This window comes from Lissotriton helveticus, chromosome 8, assembly GCF_964261635.1.
Source record: "Lissotriton helveticus chromosome 8, aLisHel1.1, whole genome shotgun sequence".
In the NCBI taxonomy this organism is placed as follows: domain Eukaryota; kingdom Metazoa; phylum Chordata; class Amphibia; order Caudata; family Salamandridae; genus Lissotriton; species Lissotriton helveticus.
The window spans coordinates 1144280209-1144307165 of NC_136069.1; the positions used below are offsets into that span (position 1 = coordinate 1144280209).

The 26957-nt window shown below is 52.2% G+C and overlaps 1 protein-coding gene across 3 annotated transcripts in view; it reads right to left on the reverse strand.

Annotated features, from left to right (window-relative positions):
• Window positions 1-1199: 1199 nt before the first annotated feature.
• Window positions 1200-26957, reverse strand: part of CHST10 (carbohydrate sulfotransferase 10) — a 188666-nt gene continuing 162908 nt past the window's right edge. For all 3 annotated transcript variants that reach the window (XM_078658020.1, XM_078658021.1, XM_078658022.1), the window contains one exon: window positions 1200-4917. In XM_078658020.1, the coding sequence (XP_078514146.1) occupies window positions 4380-4917 (538 nt within the window). In that variant the 3' untranslated portion in view covers window positions 1200-4379. The remainder of the gene's footprint in view (window positions 4918-26957) is intronic.

Below are 26957 nucleotides of genomic sequence, written 5' to 3' on the forward strand. Positions count from 1 at the left end.
CCTAATGGTTTCCCCTTTGTCATACAGTCATGAGTCCTGTATTGTTCATAAATAGGCTAGTCCTCTTTTTGATCAACATATAATATCTGGGGATATGGACTAGCTACCTAGTTCTCTCTCCTTGATAATTGCATTAATATGCATATTCAGTGCAAAGCGTGCTGCTATATGCACAAGACTTTTGCATGGCTGTGGTCCTGCCTATCTTAGTGCGACGGTTCATCCTTATTTTCTTACACGTGCGCTTCATTCTAGCCCTCTGTACCTTGCTATAATATCATGTGTCCAACTATTTAGGCCAGGTGGGGGGTATTTTGCCTTTCTTTGTCACACTTTGCATAACACTTTGCCCTTACAGCTGCCTCTGTGTTTTTACTTTATGGAGTTTAGAAAGTTGCAGACTGTGTTGGCCGCCATCTCTAACTTATCACTAGGAAACCCTGTTGGGGTAGCCATGTGCGTTACTAATTAAAAGTTAGATAGACTGGCCTGAAGTTGGGAAGGAGCATTCGCTAGGTGAGGAATCTGCAGGAAGATGTAGCCATCAGAAATATCTTTCCGACTTCAATTCAAAACCATTGGGTACATACATAGTTCTCATTTTACGTATGAAGCTTGATTCAGCCATCCCTGGTTTTGAGCTAGACTAACAGAATGCCATTATTTTGATAGATACCAAAAAGCTGTACGTTTTCAACCAATTCACTACACAGGATTACAGGTTTGGGACTTTATCAAGCTTTATTGTGTTCCATAGATCCATGGTGAGAGGCTCACAGAAGGCTCCATGTTCCTTTTACTGGGATTCAAGGATTGAATCAGATCTTGAGATACAAATAATGGGAACATCTTTTTCCTAGGACCTAGCATTACCTGTAGACAGACCAAAAATGGTTAATGCAATAAAAAGAAACCTTTAACCTATACAATGCATTGAATGCAATCAGTCATGTTCAGTAAATAACTTCAAAAAACACAATCACAAAGTAATGTTTAGGGTGCTGGCCTTTGAGGCCAGCAACTTCAAATCAGCTCAAAAGGAAAGAATAAACTCAATTTAATCTTTGGGAAAGGAACTCCATATTACTAGCCATACATTATACTTCCCATTTTAACAGGAGCTATAATTAAAAAAAAAAACCTTTCCTGTGCAATTCATTGGCTTCCAAAGAAAACACATTAGTTTAATTATCAGAGTCCAGAGGAAACAAGTTTATTAATTCTATTCAGTTTTGTTTAAGGGAAACGATCTTCAATTGTCATTCATCTTAAATCACATGGTAATGACTTCACTCTCAGCACATTTGATGTAAGCATTAATTTTACAGGAGTACAATCCGTGCCTTCCAAAAAAATCAATATGAAAGTTTCCAATGTGAACCTTTAAATGGATAATTAAAGTAGACATAGTAGAAATACTTTAGGTGAACTTCAGGTCTCCTGTTTTTCGGTACCACAACAACTGCAGGAAAATGGCCTGCGAGATGGTTTTGAAGACATATTGTATGGAGCATGATGGATATTGTATGCTGCTTCCCTACTCAAGGTTAAACCAATCTTTTGCTACTCTAATGCTTGTATTTCATTTAATTCAGTCAAGATCTCTTGGAAAAGTCACAGCCATCTAAACTCGATCCGAAGGTCAACAAAAGAGAGTACTTTTTAACAATTAACGAATGGAGAAAAACTATCAATTTCACACACTAATGAGCAGTGAGTGTTAGATTCATGTTAAAAATATAATTTTTCACTGGCAGACACTTTGGGTCTTTATTTTCCACAATATACAATACTAAGATATTGTCAAAGTAGCTCTGGGCCTGCAGCTGTGTTTTTAAACCCCCTAACTGTAAATGCTGAAGCACAGACACTCCGCTGTTCCTCACCCTCACCACGCACACCAGCAATCATTCACAGCCATGCAGTACACTACATCTACTTTGCTTTGTATTCACACTGCCAAACTCTGCACGCAGGCCTTCACACCAGAGCTCAGTTAATAACTTTTTTTAATATAATGCTTCGTACGCAAGAGTGGCTTGTCTAAGTACTATATTACTCAATTTAGAACTGCTCAATTTACCACACACAGAAAAATGGAAAGCTGAGTTAACTTCACGGCGATTCGAACTTGTGACGTATCACGGCAGATATTAACAGTCCGTATTTAACTCACAGAGCCATCTTGAGACCCTAAAATGGGATGCATGCCCATTGGCCATGCCCGGCATGCTCTAGGCCAGACTCTGAACACGTTTAACTTTTCAACGTCCCCTCGACTCTCATCTTCGCACCTTCAGCCATGGCGTGCACAATCCCGCCTCACACTGCAAGCCATAAACCAAGCTCTGCTCTGTCAAGGAGGCTTTGTACCACATGATCCTTGCACTGCAGAGGCTCAGCTCTGTTATACACGCCTCAAACCATGCTTTTCTCGTTTTCACCATACGCAAGCAGGTCAGCTCAACTTCCCAGCTACCACAGGCCCTTCTTATTAGACAGCTGCCTTCTAACGGTGGTCTCCGATGAGTAAAAGTAGAACCGACCAATCTAATTAGGTCGAGCATTCGAGACCTCTTGTATATACTTTAGTATATACTTATATGTGTATGTACTTTGTGGGCTCTGGAGATCAGCCCTAGGACTTGTCTGCTTCCGCTTAAGAACTTTTTTTCTGTTCAACGGCCTCTATTTAACTGTCTTGATAGAAAATTACCAGTAGAGGTCAGTAAAATACCAGAATCATTTTAGAATTCTCTAGATTTCAGTCCCTAGAAATTGTCTTCCACGAGCACCCGTAGACAATATTTTTTCAACTCTTGTATTTTTAGCAATATGACCACTGAAGGCCCCGATTTTATATTAAAAACAAAACTTTGGACTAAACCATTTCCAGCTGAAAGGCATTATATTTCTTCATGTGTTCCCATACCTGGTGTGTCACGCAGTTTGGTACTTATTTTCCCTCCATGTTAAAGAACAGTAGATGTTATAAGACCCAGGCTAATGTGCTGCATAGCCAAATACATATATGGTCCAAAAGGCGAGACCAATTGCATTGCAAATGCTTGTTTTTAGAAAGGGGTTAATATTTAAGGGGAACTCGTGCACCCTAGCTTTTGAGGCCTTGGCTGAAGCCTTCCATCACCTCCAGCAAAGGCAGGTCTGGCTGGAGAAAATGGAACATAGACTTAAGAAGCACAAGTCATATTTGACGAGGCAATGGAAAGTCACCTAAATATCTAATTTCTTCTTGCTGGACATCAAGCTCACAAATGCATTATCATGAAGAACTTGGCACTATGTTTTGATTCCTGAGTAGGGAGAACATATGCTACGGCTGGCAGCCACTGTCTAATGTTGTTGGTTGAATATCCATGTTTCTAGTCCCCGGCATGACATGGTGGTATGATGAACATGCAGGCCCATCTCATGTGGGTATCCTGATTTCAGCGCTGAGGTTTCCTTTCCATACATGAGGATCTGTTACTTGATCTTCAGCTTAAACTGATTAAAAAATATAAGGTTACAACTCCTAGAACGCAGTTTATTTTAATAAATAGTAATTCAGGACATACATATGGTTGATTCCCACACATAAATATCCCTATTGGCTACAAATCTGTTGGAAATACCATTTAATAGTAAAGTCAGATGCATCTAAGTTCCCCATCCCATCTGCTTTCAGAATTCTGTAGCCAACAGTGACTAGTCGCACTTTTTGTTCTTCACTTTTCTGATGGCTACTGCTCAGACATGTAACATGGCAGACTCAATGCAAAACCCATCTTTTTCCATAATCCATTCACCAAGACTATTGCAAAGCAGTGTTTACAGCTGAACCACTGTCATCATTCAGTCCACCTGTATTTGGTTTGGTCCCTTCCAGGTCGAGCTAACATTACACCAACATTTTACTTGGTATTTCAGCTCCTGAACAACAGATGGTCATAATTTCTAGACATTCGAGGCAAACCAACAATGATTAAATTAACTGAAAATTCAAATTACCTTACACTATATAAAATGTTACTTCATTGGAGCCTCTTTAAGGCTTTGTTATCAAATTGGCTTCACCCTAAAGCACCAAAATTAAATAAATAACTAAAAAAAAGGGTTGTTGGCTCTAAGTTACTTTCCGGACTCTACCGCTTTTCCGCCACACTAATATACGCAACCTCTAGAGTGACCGAGGTTTAGTAAGGCAGAGGGTCGGATGCAGCAAATCTGGCATCAAGCATCAAAACACTCTGACATGATACATGTAAGAAAGTGAAAGTCATGAGCCACAATCATGTAGGATTAGCCAGTGTGGGGAAAGCGATCAACTTTTTTTTTGTTTCAGCTGTAAGAGGACCTTTGTCCAGCATGTTCAAGCATCAATTGAATAAGAAGTCCGGCTCTGGATAGCCGAACAGCTTAAAGTCTCCTTCGAAGCGTGAATAAAGACGACGAATGTCTCTTTTGGAGACTCTAGCGAAATAGTTTTGTACTTTGGTCCTGTTGTACAACGTAATTCCTGGAGGGATTGTTGGGTAAGACACCAAACTGTCTATTCCTGCTTCTTTCAGAATGTACAAGGCATCGGCCTCCAGGGTTTCATGGTGTCCCACCACATTGTAGTTTATATCACAGGGGGCACACAGCTCCACATAAGAAACCCAGTGGATTATATGCTCTCCAAACTGTAGATCCAGCCACCTGTGGTTGGGATCACCCAAGTAGCGAACAAAATCCTCAAACTGCAGACCTCTGCTCTCCGTGTGGTTCTTTCTGTACTTTCGAATGATCGCTGGAGCGATATTATGCTTGTACCAAGGCTCGAACCGAGGATTGTTGACAAACTTATCCTTGAACGCAGAGATTAGTCTTTCAAATGGGTCTCTTACAATCAAGAATTTGAAGTATGATTCCAACCTGAAAAGAGAAAAACATGGATTCAATTTTGCCCATTTCACAGAAACCTTAGTTTGAAGAATCACCAGCAGTCAGAAAACCAGGGTTGTTATGTTATGGTATGGGCGCGAGCTACAGTCATTATGGCACTATGATTGCTTTGATCTGAGCATTCGTTTGTGCAAACATGGAAGTGTGATCAACCGGTTGTGTTTTGTTCTGAAAAGATGGAAGAGCTTCATCAACGTTGAGGTGAGAAGTGGTTTGGTTGTGGAAGATGTCTGTATTGTCTTATTGATGAGCGAACAAAAGGACAGTCCCATTTTTTATTTGGATTGAGTGGTCTGTTGCCCATTGTTTAGCAAGTGTAAACTCATTTCTATTTACTCATAAAAGTTTAGGTAAGTAATTATGATGCAATATTGTGCACCAGAGGGTGTGGTATATTTATGCTATTGTTTTATCCAAGTTATTCTAGAGTGTCTTTTGGTGTGGTGTGAGACAGCACAGTTGGCGTTTTTAATCCACTCTGGGTGCACTGTGATGCTAAAAAGAGCAGTCTCTACTCTGCATCTTACCATTTCAACAGCCCTATTAGAAGAACCTTCAGGGATTATGATGAAAGCTGCACAGATGCACAAACACATTAATTCAGCCTATAGATGCTGGAGAGTGTGCATTGCATTTTTCCTGCTGACTAGCATTTTTAGGGTTCATCAAGAAATGGCTGCAAGGCCGTGAAATGGAAATAACCTTAAGTAAACAAAATGCAATGGACAATCGTACTCTCAAAACAGCTGTGATGTGAAGTACTATATGACAATCCCACGTGACAAGAACGCCACTTGACAACACACTACATATGTATGTAAAGTGATTGTTGATAATTACAGCATGTGGAATAAAGTGGTTCTTAATATTTTTTATCTTCATTAATTTTATGAACACCTAAATTGGCCTTATACAGCCACATATTCTAGTGTTCCAACTCTTTATGTAATAAAAACCTGTAAAAGATGTGGGTAGAAATAAGGTGAACAAGCACTGACAAACCCCAAAATGTCTATAAGTCTCACCTACAGTAGTCATTGGCTTTGTAATTATTTTAGGCATGTTGTAGAGCTGTGAAGCATGGTTGAATGTTATGTTAAAAAATTAAAATGAATGGTGCTACGATGTCATGTTATAGAGTTTTACATTGCTGGAAGTGGGGTGGCAACACGGAGGGCACGTGGTGGCGATACAAGTAGTAAGACCTGGCCAGGTTGTCCTATGTCTCAGAACTTTTTTTTCTTTAGGGTGGTGGTGCTATGAGGACAGATGGGGAGCGGGGGTGGGGAGGCATGGCGGATAGAGGGAGGGATGGTGGGGGCAAGGCAGCACGGACAGCGGGAGGGAGGGTGGGGGCCAGGCAGCACGGACAGCAGAGGGAGGGTGGGGGCCAGGCAGCACGGACAGCTGGAGGGAGGGTGGGGGCCAGGCAGCACGGACAGCTGGAGGGAGGGTGGGGGCCAGGCAGCACGGACAGCTGGAGGGAGGGTGGGGGCCAGGCAGCACGGACAGCTGGAGGGAGGGTGGGGGCCAGGCAGCACGGACAGCTGGAGGGAGGGTGGGGGCCAGGCAACACGGACAGCAGGTGGGAGGGAGGGAGGATGGGTTGGGGGCCAGGCAGCACGGACAGCGGGAGGGAGGGAGGGTGTGTGGGGGCCAGACAGAACGGACAGCGGGATGGGGGCCAGGCAGAATGGACAGCGAGAGGGAGGGTGGGGGCCAGGCAGAATGGACAGCGGGATGGGGGCCAGGCAGAATGGACAGCGAGAGGGAGGGTGGGGGCCAGGCAGAACGGACAGCGGGAGGGAGGGTGGAGGCCAGGCAGCCCGGACGGCGGGAGGGAGGGTGGAGGCCAGGCTGAACGGACAGCGGGAGGGAGCGTGGAGGCCAGGCTGAACGGACAGCGGGAGGGAGCGTTGAGGACAGGCTGAACGGACAGCGGGAGGGAGCGTGGAGGACAGGCTGAACGGACAGCGGGAGGGAGGGTGGTGGCCAGGCAGCACGGACAGCGGGAGGGAGGGTGGAGGCCAGGCAGCACGGACAGCGGGAGGGAGGGTGGGGGCCAGGCAGCACGGACAGCTGGTTGGAGGGTGGGGGCCAGGCAGCACGGACAGCGGGAGGGAGGGTGGGGGCCAGGCAGCACGGACAGCGGGAGGGAGGGTGGGGGCCAGGCAGCACGGACAGCGGGAGGGAGGGTGGGGGCCAGGCAGCACGGACAGCTGAGGGAGGGTGTGGTCCAGGCAGCACGGACAGCTGAGGGAGGGTGGGGGCCAGGCAGCACGGACAGTGGGAGGGAGGGTGGGGGCCAGGCAGCACGGACAGTGGGAGGGAGGGTGGGGGCCAGGCAGCACGGACAGCGGGAGGGAGGGTGGGGGCCAGGCAGCACGGACAGCGGGAGGGAGGGTGGGGGCCAGGCAGCACGGACAGCGGGAGGGAGGGTGGAGGCCAGGCAGCACGGACAGCGGGAGGGAGGGTGGGGGCCAGGCAGCACGGACAGCTGGTTGGAGGGTGGGGGCCAGGCAGCACGGACAGCTGGTTGGAGGGTGGGGGCCAGGCAGCACGGACAGCGGGAGGGAGGGTGGGGGCCAGGCAGCACGGACAGCGGGAGGGAGGGTGGGGGCCAGGCAGCACGGACAGCGGGAGGGAGGGTGGGGGCCAGGCAGCACGGACAGCTGAGGGAGGGTGGGGGCCAGGCAGCACGGACAGCTGAGGGAGGGTGGGGTCCAGGCAGCACGGACAGCTGAGGGAGGGTGGGGGCCAGGCAGCACGGACAGTGGGAGGGAGGGTGGGGGCCAGGCAGCACGGACAGTGGGAGGGAGGGTGGGGGCCAGGCAGCACGGACAGCGGGAGGGAGGGTGGGGGCCAGGCAGCACGGACAGCGGGAGGGAGGGTGGGGGCCAGGCAGCACGGACAGCGGGAGGGAGGGTGGGGGCCAGGCAGCACGGACAGCGGGAGGGAGGGTGGGGGCCAGGCAGCACGGACAGCTGGAGGGAGGGTGGGGGCCAGGCAGCACGTACAGCTGGAGGGAGGGTGGGGGCCAGGCAGCCTAGACAGCGGGAGGGAGGGTGGAGGCCAGGCTGAACGGACAGCGGGAGGGAGGGTGGAGGCCAGGCTGAACGGACAGCGGGAGGGAGGGTGGGGACCAGGCAGCAGGAAGGGTGGGGGCCAGGCAGCACGGACAGCGGGAGGGAGGGTGGGGGCCAGGCAGCAAGGACAGCGGGGAGGGAGGGTGGGGGCCAGGCAGCAAGGACAGCGGGGAGGGAGGGTGGGGGCCAGGCAGCAAGGACAGCGGGGAGGGAGGGTGGGGGCCAGGCAGCACAGACAGCGGGGAGGGAGGGTGGGGGCCAGGCAGCACAGACAGCTGGGAGGGACAGCGCTGGCCAGGCAGCACAGACAGCGGGGAGGGAGGGTGGGGGCCAGGCAGCACAGACAGCGGGAGGGAGGGTGGGGGCCAGGCAGCCCAGACAGCGGGAGGGAGGGTGGGGGCCAGGCAGCCCAGACAGCGGGAGGGAGGGTGGGGGCCAGGCAGCCCAGACAGCGGGAGGGAGGGTGGGGGCCAGGCAGCCCAGACAGCGGGAGGGAGGGTGGGGGCCAGGCAGCCCAGACAGCGGGAGGGAGGGTGGGGGCCAGGCAGCCCAGACAGCGGGAGGGAGGGTGGGGGCCAGGCAGCCCAGACAGCGGGAGGGAGGGTGGGGGCCAGGCAGCCCAGACAGCGGGAGGGAGGGTGGGGGCCAGGCAGCCCAGACAGCGGGAGGGAGGGTGGGGGCCAGGCAGTCCAGACAGCGGGAGGGAGGGTGGGGGCCAGACAGCGGGAGGGAGGGAGGGTGGGGGCCAGGCAGGGGACAGCGGGAGGGAGGGAGGGTGGGGGCCAGGCAGGGGACAGCGGGAGGGAGGGAGGGTGGGGGCCAGGCAGCCCGGAGAGCGGGAGGGAGGGTGAGGGCCAGGCAGCCCGAACAGCGGGAGGGAGGGTGAGGGCCAGGCAGCCCGGACAGCGGGAGGAAGGGTGGGGGCCAGGCAGGGGACAGCGGGAGGGAGGGAGGGTGGGGGCCAGGCAGCCCGGACAGCGGGAGGGAGGGTGGGGGCCAGGCAGCCCAGACAGCGGGAGGGAGGGTGGAGGCCAGGCTGAACGGACAGCAGGAGGGAGGGTGGAGGCCAGGCTGAACGGACAGCGGGAGGGAGGGTGGGGACCAGGCAGCAGGGAGGGTGGGGGCCAGGCAGCACGGACAGCGGGAGGGAGGGTGGGGACCAGGCAGCAGGGAGGGTGGGGGCCAGGCAGCACGGACAGCGGGAGGGAGGGTGGGGGCCAGGCAGCACGGACAGCGGGAGGGAGGGTGGGGGCCAGGCAGCAAGGACAGCGGGGAGGGAGGGTGGGGGCCAGGCAGCAAGGACAGCGGGGAGGGAGGGTGGGGGCCAGGCAGCACAGACAGCGGGGAGGGAGGGTGGGGGCCAGGCAGCACAGACAGCGGGGAGGGAGGGTGGGGGCCAGGCAGCACAGACAGCGGGGAGGGAGGGTGGGGGCCAGGCAGCACAGACAGCGGGGAGGGAGGGTGGGGGCCAGGCAGCACAGACAGCGGGGGGGGAGGGTGGGGGCCAGGCAGCACAGACAGCGGGAGGGAGGGTGGGGGCCAGGCAGCCCAGACAGCGGGAGGGAGGGTGGGGGCCAGGCAGGGGACAGCGGGAGGGAGGGAGGGTGGGGGCCAGGCAGGGGACAGCGGGAGGGAGGGAGGGTGGGGGCCAGGCAGCCCGGAGAGCGGGAGGGAGGGTGAGGGCCAGGCAGCCCGAACAGCGGGAGGGAGGGTGAGGGCCAGGCAGCCCGGACAGCGGGAGGGAGGGTGAGGGCCAGGCAGGGGACAGCGGGAGGGAGGGAGGGTGGGGGCCAGGCAGCCCGGACAGCGGGAGGGAGGGTGGGGGCCAGGCAGCCCGGACAGCGGGAGGGAGGGTGGGGGCCAGGCAGCCCGGACAGCGGGAGGGAGGGTGGGGGCCAGGCAGCCCGGACAGCGGGAGGGAGGGTGGGGGCCAGGCAGCCCAGGCAGCGGGAGGGAGCGTGGGGGCCAGGCAGCCCAGGCAGCGGGAGGGAGCGTGGGGGCCAGGCAGCCCAGGCAGCGGGAGGGAGGGTGGGGGGCCAGGCAGCCCAGACAGCGGGAGGGAGGGTGGGGGCCAGGCAGCCCAGACAGCGGGAGGGAGGGTGGGGGCCAGGCAGCCCAGACAGCGGGAGGGAGGGAGGGTGGGGGCCAGGCAGCCCAGACAGCGGGAGGGAGGGAGGGTGGGGGCCAGGCAGCCCAGACAGCGGGAGGGAGGGAGGGTGGGGGCCAGGCAGGGGACAGCGGGAGGGAGGGAGGGTGGGGGCCAGCCAGCCCGGACAGCGGGAGGGAGGATGAGGGCCAGGCAGCCCGAACAGCGGGAGGGAGGGTGAGGGCCAGGCAGCCCGGACAGCGGGAGGGCGGGAGGGAGGGTGGGGGCCAGCCAGCCCGGACAGCGGGAGGGAGGGTGGGGGCCAGCCAGCCCGGACAGCGGGAGGGAGGGTGGGGGCCAGCCAGCCCGGACAGCGGGAGGGAGGGAGGGAGGGAGGGAGGGTGGGGGCCAGCCAGCCCAGACAGCGGGAGGGAGGGAGGGAGGGAGGGTGGGGGCCAGCCAGCCCAGACAGCGGGAGGGAGGGAGGGAGGGAGGGTGGGGGCCAGGCAGCCCAGACAGCGGGAGGGAGGGAGGGTGGGGGCCAGGCAGCACAGACAGCGGGAGGGAGGGAGGGGGCCAGCCAGCCCAGACAGCGGGAGGGAGGGAGGGAGGGTGGGGGCCAGCCAGCCCAGACAGCGGGAGGGAGGGAGGGAGGGAGGGTGGGGGCCAGGCAGCCCAGACAGCGGGAGGGAGGGAGGGTGGGGGCCAGGCAGCACAGACAGCGGGAGGGAGGGAGGGAGGGAGGGTGGGGGCCAGGCAGCCCAGACAGCGGGAGGGAGGGAGGGTGGGGGCCAGGCAGCACAGACAGCGGGAGGGAGGGAGGGTGGGGGCCAGGCAGCACAGACAGCGGGAGGGAGGGTGGGGGCCAGGCAGCCCAGACAGCGGGAGGGAGGGTGGGGGCCAGGCAGCCCAGACAGCGGGAGGGAGGGTGGGGGCCAGGCAGCCCAGACAGCGGGAGGGAGGGTGGGGGCCAGGCAGCCCAGACAGCGGGAGGGAGGGTGGGGGCCAGGCAGCCCAGACAGCGGGAGGGAGGGAGGGAGGGAGGGAGGGAGGGTGGGGGCCAGGCAGCCCAGACAGCGGGAGGGAGGGTGGGGGCCAGGCAGCACAGACAGCGGGAGGGAGGGAGGGAGGGAGGGTGGGGGCCAGGCAGCCCAGACAGCGGGAGGGAGGGAGGGTGGGGGCCAGGCAGCACAGACAGCGGGAGGGAGGGAGGGTGGGGGCCAGGCAGCACAGACAGCGGGAGGGAGGGTGGGGGCCAGGCAGCCCAGACAGCGGGAGGGAGGGTGGGGGCCAGGCAGCCCAGACAGCGGGAGGGAGGGTGGGGGCCAGGCAGCCCAGACAGCGGGAGGGAGGGTGGGGGCCAGGCAGCCCAGACAGCGGGAGGGAGGGTGGGGGCCAGGCAGCCCAGACAGCGGGAGGGAGGGTGGGGGCCAGGCAGCCCAGACAGCGGGAGGGAGGGTGGGGGCCAGGCAGCCCAGACAGCGGGAGGGAGGGTGGGGGCCAGGCAGCCCAGACAGCGGGAGGGAGGGTGGGGGCCAGGCAGCCCAGACAGCGGGAGGGAGGGTGGGGGCCAGGCAGCCCAGACAGCGGGAGGGAGGGTGGGGGCCAGGCAGCCCAGACAGCGGGAGGGAGGGTGGGGGCCAGGCAGCCCAGACTGCGGGAGGGAGGGTGGGGGCCAGGCAGCCCAGACTGCGGGAGGGAGGGTGGGGGCCAGGCAGCCCAGACTGCGGGAGGGAGGGTGGGGGCCAGGCAGCCCAGACTGCGGGAGGGAGGGTGGGGGCCAGGCAGCCCAGACAGCGGGAGGGAGGGTGGGGGCCAGGCAGCCCAGACAGCGGGAGGGAGGGTGGGGGCCAGGCAGCCCAGACAGCGGGAGGGAGGGTGGGGGCCAGCCAGCCCAGACAGCGGGAGGGAGGGAGGGAGGGAGGGTGGGGGCCAGGCAGCCCAGACAGCGGGAGGGAGGGAGGGTGGGGGCCAGGCAGCACAGACAGCGGGAGGGAGGGAGGGAGGGAGGGTGGGGGCCAGGCAGCCCAGACAGCGGGAGGGAGGGAGGGTGGGGGCCAGGCAGCACAGACAGCGGGAGGGAGGGAGGGGGCCAGGCAGCCCAGACAGCGGGAGGGAGGGAGGGGGCCAGGCAGCCCAGACAGCGGGAGGAAGGGTGGGGGCCAGCCAGCCCAGACAGCGGGAGGGAGGGAGGGAGGGAGGGTGGGGGCCAGGCAGCCCAGACAGCGGGAGGGAGGGAGGGTGGGGGCCAGGCAGCACAGACAGCGGGAGGGAGGGAGGGAGGGAGGGTGGGGGCCAGGCAGCCCAGACAGCGGGAGGGAGGGAGGGTGGGGGCCAGGCAGCACAGACAGCGGGAGGGAGGGAGGGGGCCAGGCAGCCCAGACAGCGGGAGGGAGGGTGGGGGCCAGGCAGCCCAGACAGCGGGAGGGAGGGTGGGGGCCAGGCAGCCCAGACAGCGGGAGGGAGGGTGGGGGCCAGGCAGCCCAGACAGCGGGAGGGAGGGTGGGGGCCAGGCAGCCCAGACAGCGGGAGGGAGGGTGGGGGCCAGGCAGCCCAGACAGCGGGAGGGAGGGTGGGGGCCAGGCAGCCCAGACAGCGGGAGGGAGGGTGGGGGCCAGGCAGCCCAGACAGCGGGAGGGAGGGTGGGGGCCAGGCAGCCCAGACAGCGGGAGGGAGGGTGGGGGCCAGGCAGCCCAGACAGCGGGAGGGAGGGTGGGGGCCAGGCAGCCCAGACAGCGGGAGGGAGGGTGGGGGCCAGGCAGGGGACAGCGGGAGGGAGGGAGGGTGGGGGCCAGGCAGGGGACAGCGGGAGGGAGGGAGGGTGGGGGCCAGGCAGCACAGAGAGCGGGAGGAGGGTGGGGGCCAGGCAGCACAGACAGCGGGAGGGAGGGAGGGTGGGGGCCAGGCAGCACAGACAGCGGGAGGGAGGGAGGGTGGGGGCCAGGCAGCACAGACAGCGGGAGGGAGGGAGGGTGGGGGCCAGGCAGCCCGGACAGCGGGAGGGAGGGAGGGTGGGGGCCAGGCAGCCCGGACAGCGGGAGGGAGGGAGGGTGGGGGCCAGGCAGCCCGGACAGCGGGAGGGAGGGAGGGTGGGGGCCAGGCAGCCCGGACAGCGGGAGGGAGGGAGGGTGGGGGCCAGGCAGCCCGGACAGCGGGAGGGAGGGAGGGTGGGGGCCAGGCAGCCCGGACAGTGGGAGGGTGGGGGCCAGGCAGCCCGGACAGCGGGAGGGAGGGAGGGTGGGGGCCAGGCAGCCCGGATAGCGGGAGGGAGGGAGGGTGGGGGCCAGGCAGCCCGGACAGCGGGAGGGAGGGAGGGAGGGTGGGGGCCAGGCAGCATGGACAGCGGGAGGGAGGGAGGGTGGGGGCAAGGCAGCACGGACAGCGGGAGGGAGGGAGGGAGGGAGGGAGGGGGTCAGGCAGCACGGACAGCGGGAGGGAGGGAGGGGGCCAGGCAGCACGGACAGCGGGAGGGAGGGAGGGAGGGAGGGAGGGAGGGTGGGGGCCAGGCAGCACGGACAGCGGGAGGGAGGGAGGGAGGGAGGGTGGGGGCCAGGCAGCACGGACAGTGGGAGGAAGGGAAGGAGGGTGGGGGCCAGGCAGCACGGACAGCGGGAGGGAGGGAGGGGGCCATGCAGCACGGACAGCGGGAGGGTGGGGGCAAAGCCAACACAAACTGCGGGAGGAAGGATGGAGGCAGGCAAAGCCTACACGGTAAATAGAAGGGCCGGGGAGGGGGGGGTACCGCAAGGAGACAGCTGAAAAGGTTTGACTGTGCTAGTGTTTCTAAACAGAAAACAAATTGTGCAGAAAAAAGTGAGTATTGGAATGATACAAGTAATGCTCCAGGGGAGTGGCAAACACGCGAAGAGGAGGAAAGATTACAGTAGCTGATCAAGAAGAAGCAAGGAAACAAGAGTGACAATGAAACCAATTGTATGTAATGGGTGGGCTTTAAGTCTGCTGTCTAGAAAACAAAACAACTTACAAGCAACAGCGCATGTGTTTTCTATGTGACAGAGGTATGATTTACAGTGCACAAATCAACTATTATAATCAAAATGTCTTTCTAGATGTTAGCCCATTTTTTAGCTCTATTGTTAACCAAGACCTTTTGATTTTACCAACATTATATAAATATTATACTCTTTGGGTTGAGCTTTCGAGACTTGCTGTATATACTTTGTATATACCTGTTGTTGTTGTTGTTTTGAGCTTGTAAAGCGCACTGCTACCCGTCCATAGGTCTCCTGGCGCTGTATAACTCTGGGGAACCCGTCCTGGCTTTCCCTGTGAGATGGTCCCTTGCTGGGAGTCCCCAACGTGGAGCCAGGCATCCCCGGAATTGGTGGGGCCGTTGTGGAGATTAGGCAAGCTAATGCCCAGAGTTGCCGAGTGGAACCCCTGATTAGAGTAAGCACCGAAGCGAGAATTATCCAGTCCGCTGACCAAGGTCCACGACCCTGCCGTGTTGGGACTTGAACCCTGGTCCCGGGCCGACTTCTGCTCTCGGGCCTGCCGCCTCTAACTAGTGAGCCACACTACTCCACTAAGGGGCTACTACACTTCTTAAGGGGCTTCAATTCTGCCCCTCGCTTTTTATTTGTTACTTGGATTGTCCTTCCAAAATGCTTGGTTGCTGGTGGTGAATCAATTGTTGTCCCTCCTTTTTGTCTTTCATATCCACCACGGAGCAGGGACCAAGTACTCTATCTTTACGCTGTGCTCGTTTATCTGTTGTTTCGGGGGACTCTTTTCTTAGTTTCCTACTTGTGTCACGGATTTGTTGGTCATTAGTTTTTCAGCTTTGGCACCGTCACTTAATCTCCCAGTACCATCCCCCCACAACACTGCTTGTCCGCATCCAACACCCCTCTGAAGTCGCTGCTTGCCCGTTCCAACTCCCCCCACATCGCTGCTTCCCCATTCCACTTACCCCTGTTGCTACTTGATTTGAAGGCCGTAGTCTCGTAAGCAGCGAGGGCTACATACAGAAGGTGATAGTCGCCTGCATGATTTTTTCCCCACAATTTACAAATCCTGTGCTGCATAAATAAATCGTGAGACCCACATTAAGTTCAGTGGGACCAAGCGAGTCGAGAATTTGTGAATCCCATGATAAAAAAAAAATATATTTTTTAATATTAATTTTAATTCCAAGTCGTTCATTTGGTGCCCGCTCACATTGGATTGAGGAGGGCGCGTGGGGTGAGGTGGGGTTTGGCTACTCCTGTATGCCTTTTTTGTTTTTTTCTAATATGGTGATCAGTGAAGTGTAAAGGTAGATGCAATGTAAGAGTTTCTGTGATGACCAGCTAATCAAAGCATGGCTAATTCAAGAACTTGCAACAGACAACAGAAGAAAAAGCTCCCTAATCCAATGGTATGCCTTTTTTTTTTTTTTTTACTGAATTAATGAAACCTCTGAGGATTATCGAATATCCAGAGAACCTGTATATTAATGATCCAGATAGATATAAAATGTAAACCCTTCATGCCAGACAAATACTTTTTTTATATGCTAATTTCACAAAAACTACTAACCGGATTAACACCAAACAATGCAAAAGCAATTCCATGAGTAAAGCTCTATTGACATGCCACGTTTAGTGTAATTCCCTTCAGCTGTATTTTATGCATCGCGAAGCAAAGAATCTTGTGTGGGTGAACATGAGAGCTGCCACTTTTGGGATTGCCCTTTTTCTTTTACCCCTGCGTGATGGGATTGCACGAATCCCTATTGGATGAACTGTTTGAAAACTTTGTACAGATTTGTTGTATGGTGATTGTTTGTGTGTCCTCTCCAGCAAACAACCTGACTTGAGAATACAGAATTCGGCTACCAGGAGGCATCATGGTCTATAGGAGGTGGTGGCAGAGGCTTGATTGGGGTGGAAAGTTGACCAATAACAGTGCTATTTTCTAGGTCTGACTCCGGTTCGACATGTCAAGGTGTACATCTATCATTTTGTTAAATAAAGAGTACCAGAACTAACAACGTATCTCATTATTAGATTAAATAAACACAACTGAACTCTTTTATATACCAAACCTAATTATAGAGCATGGGAATACAAATATTATATCTTATATCCTTTAAAAAAAATAATTATTAGGTTAAGATACATATAAACAAATAAAAACCCATTGCAAGAAATAGAATAGGTCAGCTAGTTCGTATAACATAGCTCGTATCAATGCTCAATTAAAAAAAAAAAAAAGAATTATATTATGATATTCTATTCATAATAGGGGTAGATGGACGGAGAAAGAAAGGGGGAGAGAAAGACATCAGCAATAGACATACAGTACGTTAAATCATTAAATTAGGCATGAAAAAGGCATTCACTGACATGTGGCACATAATATTTAACAGAATGGGAGTCCTAATCTAAATTCTTCGTCTCCAACTAAAGTAGATCTATGCGAAGGGGTTGCCAGATAGCTCTACGCCTGGACGTGAGGGGTTGTAATTGTGCATAGTCATTGGCCAGTTTGTTACAATAGGACATTGATTTAAGCCATGCCTTGTACGTGGGGGATCGCTTGCTGACCCAGTGAAAGGTGGTTTCCTGTTAAGCCAGTAAAAGTCCTAGGGAAGAAAATCTGCAGATGGATTTGGGAAGATAGGGAGTGTTCCTCAGCAACGCAAGTGAGGGTCAGGCTGAAGTGTGACATCTGTTATTGTGGAAAGGAAGGAGAAAATAGCAGTCTAATCACCGCTGATTGTGTGGTACAACCAGGTGAAATATGCAAAATTAGCATTGGGGGCCATGCATTTGCGGCAGTGGGAAGGGTGTGTGGGGTCAAATTTAGCGATGTCTGTAGGGGAGATGTATGCTCTGTGTAGAAACTTAAAATGCAGAAGTTTTTGCTTAGGATTGATGGACACCATTTTAGTTTGGGAACACCAAATAGGTCCAGACCTTGTCGGATATAGGGTATCCAAGATCTGTGCTCCAAGCCTCGCAAAAACACTTAGTAGGGTCCGGTTCCAGAGCCAGACAGGCATGATACAACCTGGATATCAAATGGCTGCCATCATTGTCCAAGATGATAAGTGTAAGTGGGGGAAACTCATCTAGAGCTAGGGGGTATGTGGGTATACAGGATCGGAGGGAGTTGTATAGCCTTTGTAGTATAAAGTGATCCATGTGGGTAGCTTGTTGAAAACGAGTATCATCAGTGTGTGTGAGAACATGTCCATCGGGGAAGACGTCACCGATGATATGAAGTGCATGGCAATAAAGGTTTTTGTGAACAAGTATTTCCTGCTTAAGAGGATCCCATGGGTTATCAGTTCATGGAATGGTAGGGGAGTACAGGATACCACTTCCAGATGAATGATGGAGTTATCTCCAGGCCCAGCAGGTGGTAGACCAGGTCTGGATATCAGTTGGATCAATGGGGATGTCCTTTGGTAATATGGAAAAGAGGGGCCGCTGTCCCACCAGGTCTCGCTCGGGCTTGAGATAAAGTACGCTGCCACCTGGGTGATACCAAAGATGAGAGTACTGACACTGTGCAGCCAGGTAATAAAGGAAAAAGTCGTGGCACAGAGTCCACCCCAGTCATGGTCATAATAAAAGGTCAGTGTGTCCCATTGAACTCAGGGATGGTAACCAGCCCAGTCTTATCAGGAGACTGCGAAGTGTGGTAAAGCATTGGGTGAGTGGGATGGGACTGTTTAAAAACAAATATAAAAACAGAGGAAGAATTACAATTTTGGTTAGTGATACTTGTCCGGCAATAGAAAGCAGTAGTTTTATCCAAAAGTCAGCTTGGGATGCAAGTCTGTCAATAGTTGGGCCATAATTTAATCCTATTTGGTATTTTTTGAGGTGTAGGATAATAACGAGGTACTTGGTAGAGTCAGAGGTCCAGGTCAGGGGTTATTCAACTTATACAGGGCTTGTAACTGTGGTCAGAGGGAAAAGTTCAGATTTGGCCCAATTTATGTGTAGGCCCGAAAGACTGCCAAAGCGCACAATCTCGCGAACAAGTGTGGGAGATTCTCAGCAGGGTGCTGGACCTATAATACAATATCGTCAACATATAGTGATGCTAAGAGTGGGCCATGTAAGAGTTTAAGTCTGCGGTGCATATGTTTTTCCTGTAAGTGACGGATAAGAGGGTCCATTGCAATTATTAAAAGAAGAGGAGAAAGGGGGCAGCCCTGTCAAGAACCTCTGGTGATTGGGAAGCAGTCGTTGAGGGAACCATTCACTCTCAAATATGCCATCAGGTTGGTATAGAGAAGCATAATCAAGGAAATGAAAACAGGTGGAAAACTTAGCTTCACTAATGGTGCCCTCAGGAACGTCTAAAGAGTCGAACGTCGTTTCGGCATTGAGTAATGCTGCCACTGCAGGGGTCATCAGGGAGATCTTGTATAACAGAGAAGATCGTTCTAAGATTAAAGGAGGAGGACCTGTGTGGAACAAAACCCAACTGCACTGGAGAGATAATTTGTTCCATCAGTAGTGAGAGTTGAGTCGCTGGGACCGTAGCAAAGATCTTATAGTCTACATTGAGGAGAGATAACGGTCAAAAGGAAGAGCAGAAATGAGAGTCTTTGCAAGATTTCAATAATAGGGTCAGTATTGCGTCACGGAGAATCGGGGGAGAGAACCCGTATATACAGCTTCTGTATACATAGCAAACAAATGCAGGGTAAGAATGGTTTTGATAGTTTTATAAAAGGCTCCAGTGAGGCCATCAAGGCTAAAGGCCTTGGAGCCTTCCATAGTATCATTTGCATGTACTAGTTAGTCACTCGTGATGGGTTCGGTGAGTAAAGTACGCTGGCCAATTATGATCCAAACCATAGCAACCTTAGCGACTATCTTTCAATGTCAAATTCTGCTCCTGTGGAGCAAGATGTGTACAGTTGTTCATAGCATCGCTGTAGTTCAGAAAGTATGCTATCATTTGTGATTACAGCTCCAGTGGATGTGTGGAGCTCAGTAATGAACCCGGTGAGGTGATTGAGCCGAAGCAAGCGAGAAAGCATATGTTCTGGCCTTTCTTCCTCGCCGTACCTACGTGTTGTGGCATATTTCTGCCGTATATTTTACCTCTCTCTCAGCGAGGCCCTGAAATTCAGACCATGAAGTCAACCTGGCATGTAGTTGTGGAGGGTCATCAAAATGTGAATCTGTCAGGTCAATATCGCGTATGGCCGATTCGATCCGTGCCAAATTAGCTTGGATATCTCAGAAAACACCTGCATGTTTAGAAATACAAACATTATGTATGTAGGCTTTAAAGGCCTCCCAGAGCGTAGTATGAGTGGATACTGTGCCTGCATTTAAAGCAAAATATTGGACAACGGCACCATGTAATTCAGAGCGGAAGAAGACTTGGTCATGCAAGGTCTCGCTCGGAAGCGCCAAGGGGGAGTCATAAGGAGAAACTTTCGGGAATACCTAAATGAAGGACCACCGGGCAGTGGTCTGATAGGAAGCGAGGCAAGTATTTACCAACAGTGGTCCATAGAAAAGCATTCGCGGACACAAGCCAATAATCTAGTCCTGTCCATACTCCATGATGTGAAGAATGAAATGTATAATCTTTAGTGGTTGGGTGACATACCAGGCATCTGTGAGGCTGTAGGTATCGATGATCTGATGAAGGATCAACCTAGCGTCTGACTTGCATGCCAGTGGTGTGCTGGTAAAGTCAGTAAAGGGATTGAGAACCAGATTAAAATCACAGCTCATAATTACTAGCATGGCTTCCATATGCCCCATGTGTGCATATGTAGCTTGGAAAAATTCCGGGAGTCAATATTCGGGGCATAGATGTTGACCAGCAAGGTATTCCGGCCTGCTAGTAAGCCGGACAATAATATATAGCAGCCGTCCAGGTCCTCCTGGCAAGTGTGAAAGGTAAAAGGGACAGACTTATGAATAAGGATACAAATCGCTCTTGACTAAGTACTGTAACTAGAAAAATATCGAAAGTGCCCCATGTGTGTGCAAACGACTGGGAATCTCGGGGTAAAAGATGGGTCTCCTGAAAAAAGGCTATATCAGCACCATGCCGTGATTAAGTATGTAAGAATTTGTTTTCCCTTATGTGAGTTTTTGAGCCCCAGTACATTCGAAGAGATAAAGGGGATGTCTACCCCCCTATTAATGTCAGGAGACATGTATTAACGTTGAGCATAGTGGAGCAAACCAACGCAATGTACAGTTAAGGGGGTATTTGGGTTGCAATGGGAAACAAACCACATTATAACAATCCATAAGAAATCAATTCGTACCCCCATCTACACTAGACATGAAACTATCTAGCGTATCCCTGATCTAGAAAACAAAAAACGAAACAATCTCAAATGTAACAGATCGGTGTACACCATTGGAGGAGGCAACGCTTCGGAGATCTCAGTCCGGAACGGTCTAGTAGTTACAAAGCTAACAGGCATCACACACAGAGCATGAATATATGTAGATATATCCAGGAATTGGCCTAAGGTGACCAATGGAGCATGGTCGATAAAATGGGTATATGTCCCGGCAGTCCCATGAACCGGGGAGGGACTTAATAGTGGATTATAATTGGTCACAGTCAAATCATTAAGCAGGAGCAGATTCATCCGAGGACGGGAAGCATGTATGTTCTGGAGTTTTCTGTTGGAAGCTTCGAAGGTTCCTATTATAATGTTTGCAAAAGTTCACCACATCTGCTGGGATATCAAAAATGCGGATTTCCCATTGACCTCGACGTAGAGTCATGCCGGGTAGAGCATGGCGTATTTAAGGCCCAGTTTTAATAGTGTGTTCTTGGTGTCCAAGAACTTGCGCCGGTCTTCCTGTACCATGGGAATGAGGTAAAGGAAGAATGAGAGTATGAATCTTTGATAGTGGATAGGGACTTTCTCACGAGTCTGGTGAAGTACAGTGTCTCTTTCTTTATAATTCAAAAGGCAGGCTATCAATGGCCTCGGTGAGGTACCCATGGGTGGATAAGGGCCAAGATATCAGTGCGGGCGCTCCCCAGCAAACGTTAAGGAAAAGCTGCTGCAGTCGAAAAGTTCGATCAGCAGAGATTACATAAAGTTATCCAGGCAGCCCATGTTTATCGTTTCCACAACACCAAGAATATGGAAGTTGTTTCTAAGGAAGCGTGCCTCCAATATTTGATCTTCATAGCAACCGTTTTAAGGATATGTTCCAGCTTTTCAACACGTTTCGTCATGGGAGCAAGGTTGTCCTCTAAGCTAAATATACGTTCCTCAGTGCCATCCAGCCTTTTGCGTTGGTGCTCCAAGTGCTCACTCATTCGGTCTAGGTGATTGGCAAGGGTATCACAAACAGCATCAATGGAGCAAAATCAGACTCTGATCATCATTATGGCTGTAGTGTCATCGGGCCTTCACTCAATCAGGGTACTTATAGACCGTGGAAAATCACCCATAATGGTCTCAAGGCGCTGGGGGTGGATTCTGCAGTTTATTTAAAGAGCCAGTTGAGTTGAAGCGCAGGTCTTGAGGTCCTTCCTGAATTTAGGCAGTAAGGGTGATTGCCTGAGATGAAGAGGAAGAGAGTTCCAGGTCTTTGCGTCGAGGTAGGAGAAAGATCTTCCTCCAGCTGTGGTCTTGCGGATCAATGGGATAGTGGCCAGGGCCTGGCTGATGGAGCAGAGGGATCTGGTGGGAGTGTAGAAAGAGGCGGTGGTTGAGATATGCAAGTTCGATGTTGTAGCGCCTTGTAGGCATGAGTGAGGAGCTCAAATGTGATTATTTTGTTGATCAGGAGCCAGTGGAGGTTTCTCAGGTGATCAGCAATGTGGCTGCGGGTGAGGTTGTCCAGGATAAGTCTCATTCTGGATTCTTTGCAATTTTATTTTTGTGCTTTTGGGTGGTGCCAGCGTAGAGTGAGGTGAAGTCGTCAGGTTTGCTGCTTATGAGCGCCTCAGTGGCCGTTCTTCTGGACTTGGTGGGGATCCACTTAAAAATACTTAGAAGCAGGCAGAGCGTCTGGAAGCAGGATGAAACTGCATTGATTTGGCGGTTCATTGAGAGTGAGAAGTCAAGGATGATGCAGAGGTTGTGTGCGCGGTCGGAAGGTGTGGGGGGAGGCTCAGAGCACTGTGGGGCACCAGGAGTTGTCCCAGGTAGAGGGGGTGGTTCCCAGGATAAGGACTTTGGTTTTGTCTGAGTTGAGTTTGAGGCGGCTGTCTTTAATCCAGGTGGTGACTGCCTTCATCCCGTTGTGGAAATTGTTCTTTGCAGCTGTAGGTTCGTCAGTGAGGGAGAGAATCAGCTGGGTGTCATTGTTGTATGGAAATGGTGTTGAGTCTGGTTTCGGACGATGGCCAGTGGGGCCATGTAAGTGTTGAAGGCGGTAGGGCTCAGGGAGGAGCCCTGAGGGACACTGCAGCTCATGTCTGTAGGTTCTGAGGAGAACGGTGGGAGCCTGACTGAGTTCAGCCGGGGAGGAAGGAGATGATCCACTCTAAGGCTTTGCCGCAGATGTGGCGTCTGAGTCTTGCTTAGAGGGTGTGGTGGGACAAGGTGCTGAAAGCAGCAGTTAGGTCCAGGAGGATGAGGGCTTTTGTTTCACTTCGGTTAAGGTGATTGCGGATGTTGTCTGCTGCAGCGAGGAGTGCAGTCTCAGTGCTGTGGTTGCTTCTGAAGCCTAATTGAGAGGTGTCCAAGATGTGGTTTATTTCCATGAATTTGTTGAGTTGAGCATTGATGGCCTTCTCAATGGCTTTGGCTGGGAAGGAGAGTAGAGAGATGGGTCTATAATTCTGGAGGTCCATTGGGTCGGCAGAGGGTTTTTTCAGCAGGGCGTTGATCGCTGTGTGTTTCTAGTCTTTAGGGAAGGTGGTGGATTTGATGGAGCTGTTGATGGTGCGGCAGAGTTCAGGGGCAATGGTGGTGCTGGCTCGGTTGAAGATGTGGTGGGGGCAGGTGTCCGAGGGGGCTCAAGAGTGGATGGTCTTCATGATCCATAAGGTGTCGTCAGTGGTGAGGGTCGTCCAGTTGAGCAGGGTCGGCTGGGATCTGGAGCATTTGGGTGTGATGGTTGCGGGTGGTGTGGGTAGTTGTCATAGAGGTCTGTGATATTGCGTGGAAGAAGATGGCATGGTTGTCGCAGAGGGCTTGGGAGGGGGATGTCAGTGGTATCTGTGCTGGGTTTGGAGAATTCTTTGATCACGCTGAAGAGTTCTTTTCTGTTGTGTGTTTGGCATCGATAAGCTCCTGTGTGGCAGGTTTGTTTTTGGCTTTGGTGAGGTGGTGGTGCATGGCGACAGTGGTTTTGAGGCTGCGAAGCCTGCTTGGGTCTTGCAGCTTCTCCATCTTGTCTTGAGTCGTCTTCAGTTGCGTCTGGACTCTAGGAGGGTGGGGGAGAACCAGCTGGCTTTCTCGATGGGCTATTTGCCGGAGGGTTTCCTGAGGTGGGCAAGTGTGTTGGCGCGGATGGAGATCTATAAGTGGAGGGTGGGTGCTGATGTGTTTGTGTCCACGGAAGTCTGCGGTGGCGTCTTGTGGATGGTGGTGGCGGGTTGGTCTTTGAAGACCTTGTTCCAGGTTCTGTGTGGGTAGCAATCAATCGATCAGGACACTTGTTAAGCGCGTTTTGTCCGAGTTCAGCTTCAGTCAGCTGTTCTTCATCCATTTGGCGACAAAGGGGGCATGGTGGTGTTGGGTGGGTATGGTGACAGAGAAGTGGACCCATCGGCAGTCAGTCCATTGGAGGTATGGATGACTGAGATGATGTTGCTTGCGGAGAAGATGTGGTCGAGCGTGTGGCCTGCTGACAGCACTGGGGAGGTGACCAGTTGTTTGAGTCCGATGGTGGCGAGGTTCTTCAGTGGGGCTGAGGTGTTTGGGGTCGCTGAGGGTGTCCAGGTGAAAATTGAGGTCGCGGAGGAGGATGTAGTCTGTTGAGACGAGGAAATGGTGTGCGATAAAGTTGGCTAAGGATTCGGGGGGTCTGTAGATGAGAGTACTTCTAACAAAAGAGGGAGGGAGAGGAAAGTGGATTCAGTCTCCCCGGGTATAGTTAAAAAACAAAGTGGAATCCACTTGGGCAGTTTGAGTTGGTCCCTATAGTGATGGGGAACACTCAGTGTTGTTTAAATACCCCTCACACACCAACAGGCCCCTTGGTGTCATGCTTCATCATCGGGGTCTTCGCACCCCTCTACGGGATGCGGCGTGCTACGACCGACGATTACGTGGGAGCACTTTCTATTGGACTATGTGTGAATGTGTGTGGGGTAAGAGGACGTATGTGAGTGGTGAGTTTAAAGTGAGTGAGAGTTAAAAAATATCTGGCTCGTGGGGTAGAAAAATTAAGTTTTATTAAGCCCCCGGCTGGTATTGTTAAAAAAGGGTGCAATGTGAGGTTGTGAGTGTATTTGTGCGTCTACATGGACATGTTTCGGAGTTCAAAGCCTCCTTCTTCAGGATGGGAATTGCACTAAGACCCACCTTACTCACATGTGTATATGTATCAAAGTGTATTATACAAAAATTAAAGAAAAAAGTGAACTATAGGTGTAATGTACCTAGTTACTAGATCATTCGCGTAGTCTTTCTTCGCCAAATCGGCGTGTAGTGAAGACTCAATATACAAGGATATATTGCCTGATGAGCCTTTTACGTTTTGGAGGGTTCCATCACATCGTCCTATTGTGCCTGATGGAACCCTCCAAAACGTAAAAGGCTCATGAGGCAATATATCCTTGTATATTGAGTCTTCACTACACAATTCTTCTGCCTCTTCCACAAACTGATGATGAAGAGGTAGATTATGATGACCTTGAGATAGCTCTACAAAAATTGGATTTAAACTATGGAGAAAGGAAGTTGTAGAATGGTTTTAAAGTCCATAGATAATTTCATGGTTTCTCTTAGGTTGCTAGCATCCACCAGCAAATTCAAAAGATTCCTTTATGAGATGCTATGTGATCATTTAGTACAAAAAATAAACAGTAAGAAAACAGAAGAAATTATTAAATATAGAAAACTTAATACAAAGGGTTATAAAAATGTAAAGAAATGGCATCGTTGATTCTGGAACAGCAATGACTGTGCAAAGAATCACTTCTAAGACTAAAACTGATAAGAAGGATGTAGTAACTACACATAGGAGTGGGAGTATTAATAAGAAATACTTAATGTTATATGTGTCGGTTAAAGGGGCATGTTGCTACCAATATGAATAGCCCTGCTATAGGTCACATTTGTAGGAATTGCAAAATAAAAGGATGTTTTGCAAGAATATATAAAGCAAGATGGAGAGATTTTCTTGGAAGGTCAAGAAGTGCTATTAATGTTATTGGCAACGAGAAAATTGAAAACATGATAGAGGAATTATTGTCACAAGTTTGTTAAATAGGAATTTCCAAAGATTTGCATAATCCACCGTGTGCCATTTTAGTCAATGAGGTACACATTCAGGCGATGACAGACTCGGATACCCACTACACGCTAATTGTGGTAGAGCATTTAGTTAAGTTTTCTGGCCTAATATTGTGTCCTCCTGACGAAGTTGGTAGTGGATGGGAACAAGTCAAAATAGTTGTAAAGGAAGGGTCAACTCGCAACACACAAAAAGTATGTATTGAAGAATTACAAAGGTTAAGTAATTAAAACATAATTGAGGAAATTGTGGCCTCTGAATGGTTGGTCCCTGTGGTGTTAGACATGAAACCAAATCAGGAGTTGCATTTGTGTGTGGATCTTCGTGACATGAACAAAGTGATAGGCATCATGTGCCAAATATCACTTATATGTTGACAAAAACAAAGGTAGCAAAGGTCTTCTCCACCTTACATTTGTCGATGGCATATTAACAAAATCACTTTGAATCCAGATTCTCGATTGCTTACACCCTTTGTTGCAGCCGAGGCAGCATACATGTTCAAGCGAAGGCCTTTGGGGCTGGCATCGGCCACAGCCATTTTACCGAGAGCTTTGCAGTAACTGTTTTGTGGTGAGACAAGCGTAATATATTTCCAGTAGAAGATTCATGACAGAGACTTGGAGAGGGGATTGAACATTTTACTAAAAAGTTGTTTGACAATAGGGCTGGGCGAATGCAAGGTAGGTGTGAAGGGGGTTGAATAACTTGGACATTGGTTGGATGAAAGTATAGTATACTGAAAGATGAAATTAGTAAACGCCATTGAAGAGGCCATTTCTCTGTATTGTAAAAGTCAATTGGGATAATTCTTAGGATTAGAAGATTATTATTTGAGTTTTATTTCTATGTTGGCAGGTAAGACTAAATGCATTTGTAAATTGATGTTAAAAAATGAAAACTGAATGATGTGGTGAGTGCGAGAATGAACTTGCTTTCTTAAAGAAGGTAATTGCCCCTGCTCCTGCATTAAAGCCACTTTAAAAAACAGATGCTACAAGGTGGGTCTGAAGGCGGCGGTGATGTAATACTCTAAATGGAAGAAGTCAGCATATCATACTGTTCTGTTTATATCTTTAAGTTTATTTTGTCACAGTTCCTGCTTCGGATTCCAGAATGGAACACATGAACTGGAATCGAAGCAGTTGCACGGAGGAGACCTACATGAAGGAAGCTTTCCCTTGTGGTGTTCAGGTAGGTGAATAGACTTATTTTTCAAGAACCATTCATCGTGGTATTAACTTTACAATGTGGCAACAAGTTCCTGTAAACCATACATGGATCCATGCGAGCAAATGTATCCTGCTGTTGACCGGTTGTTTGGAGGGTATGCTGGTACTTGCAGTAATCCGAAGTGGCATATCATTTTTGGAAAATGTAATTCTTTGTGCATGCGACAAGATGTATTTGAGAAATTTCTTCAAGTTTTTAACCTTGGATTCACAACGTACTTTAGTG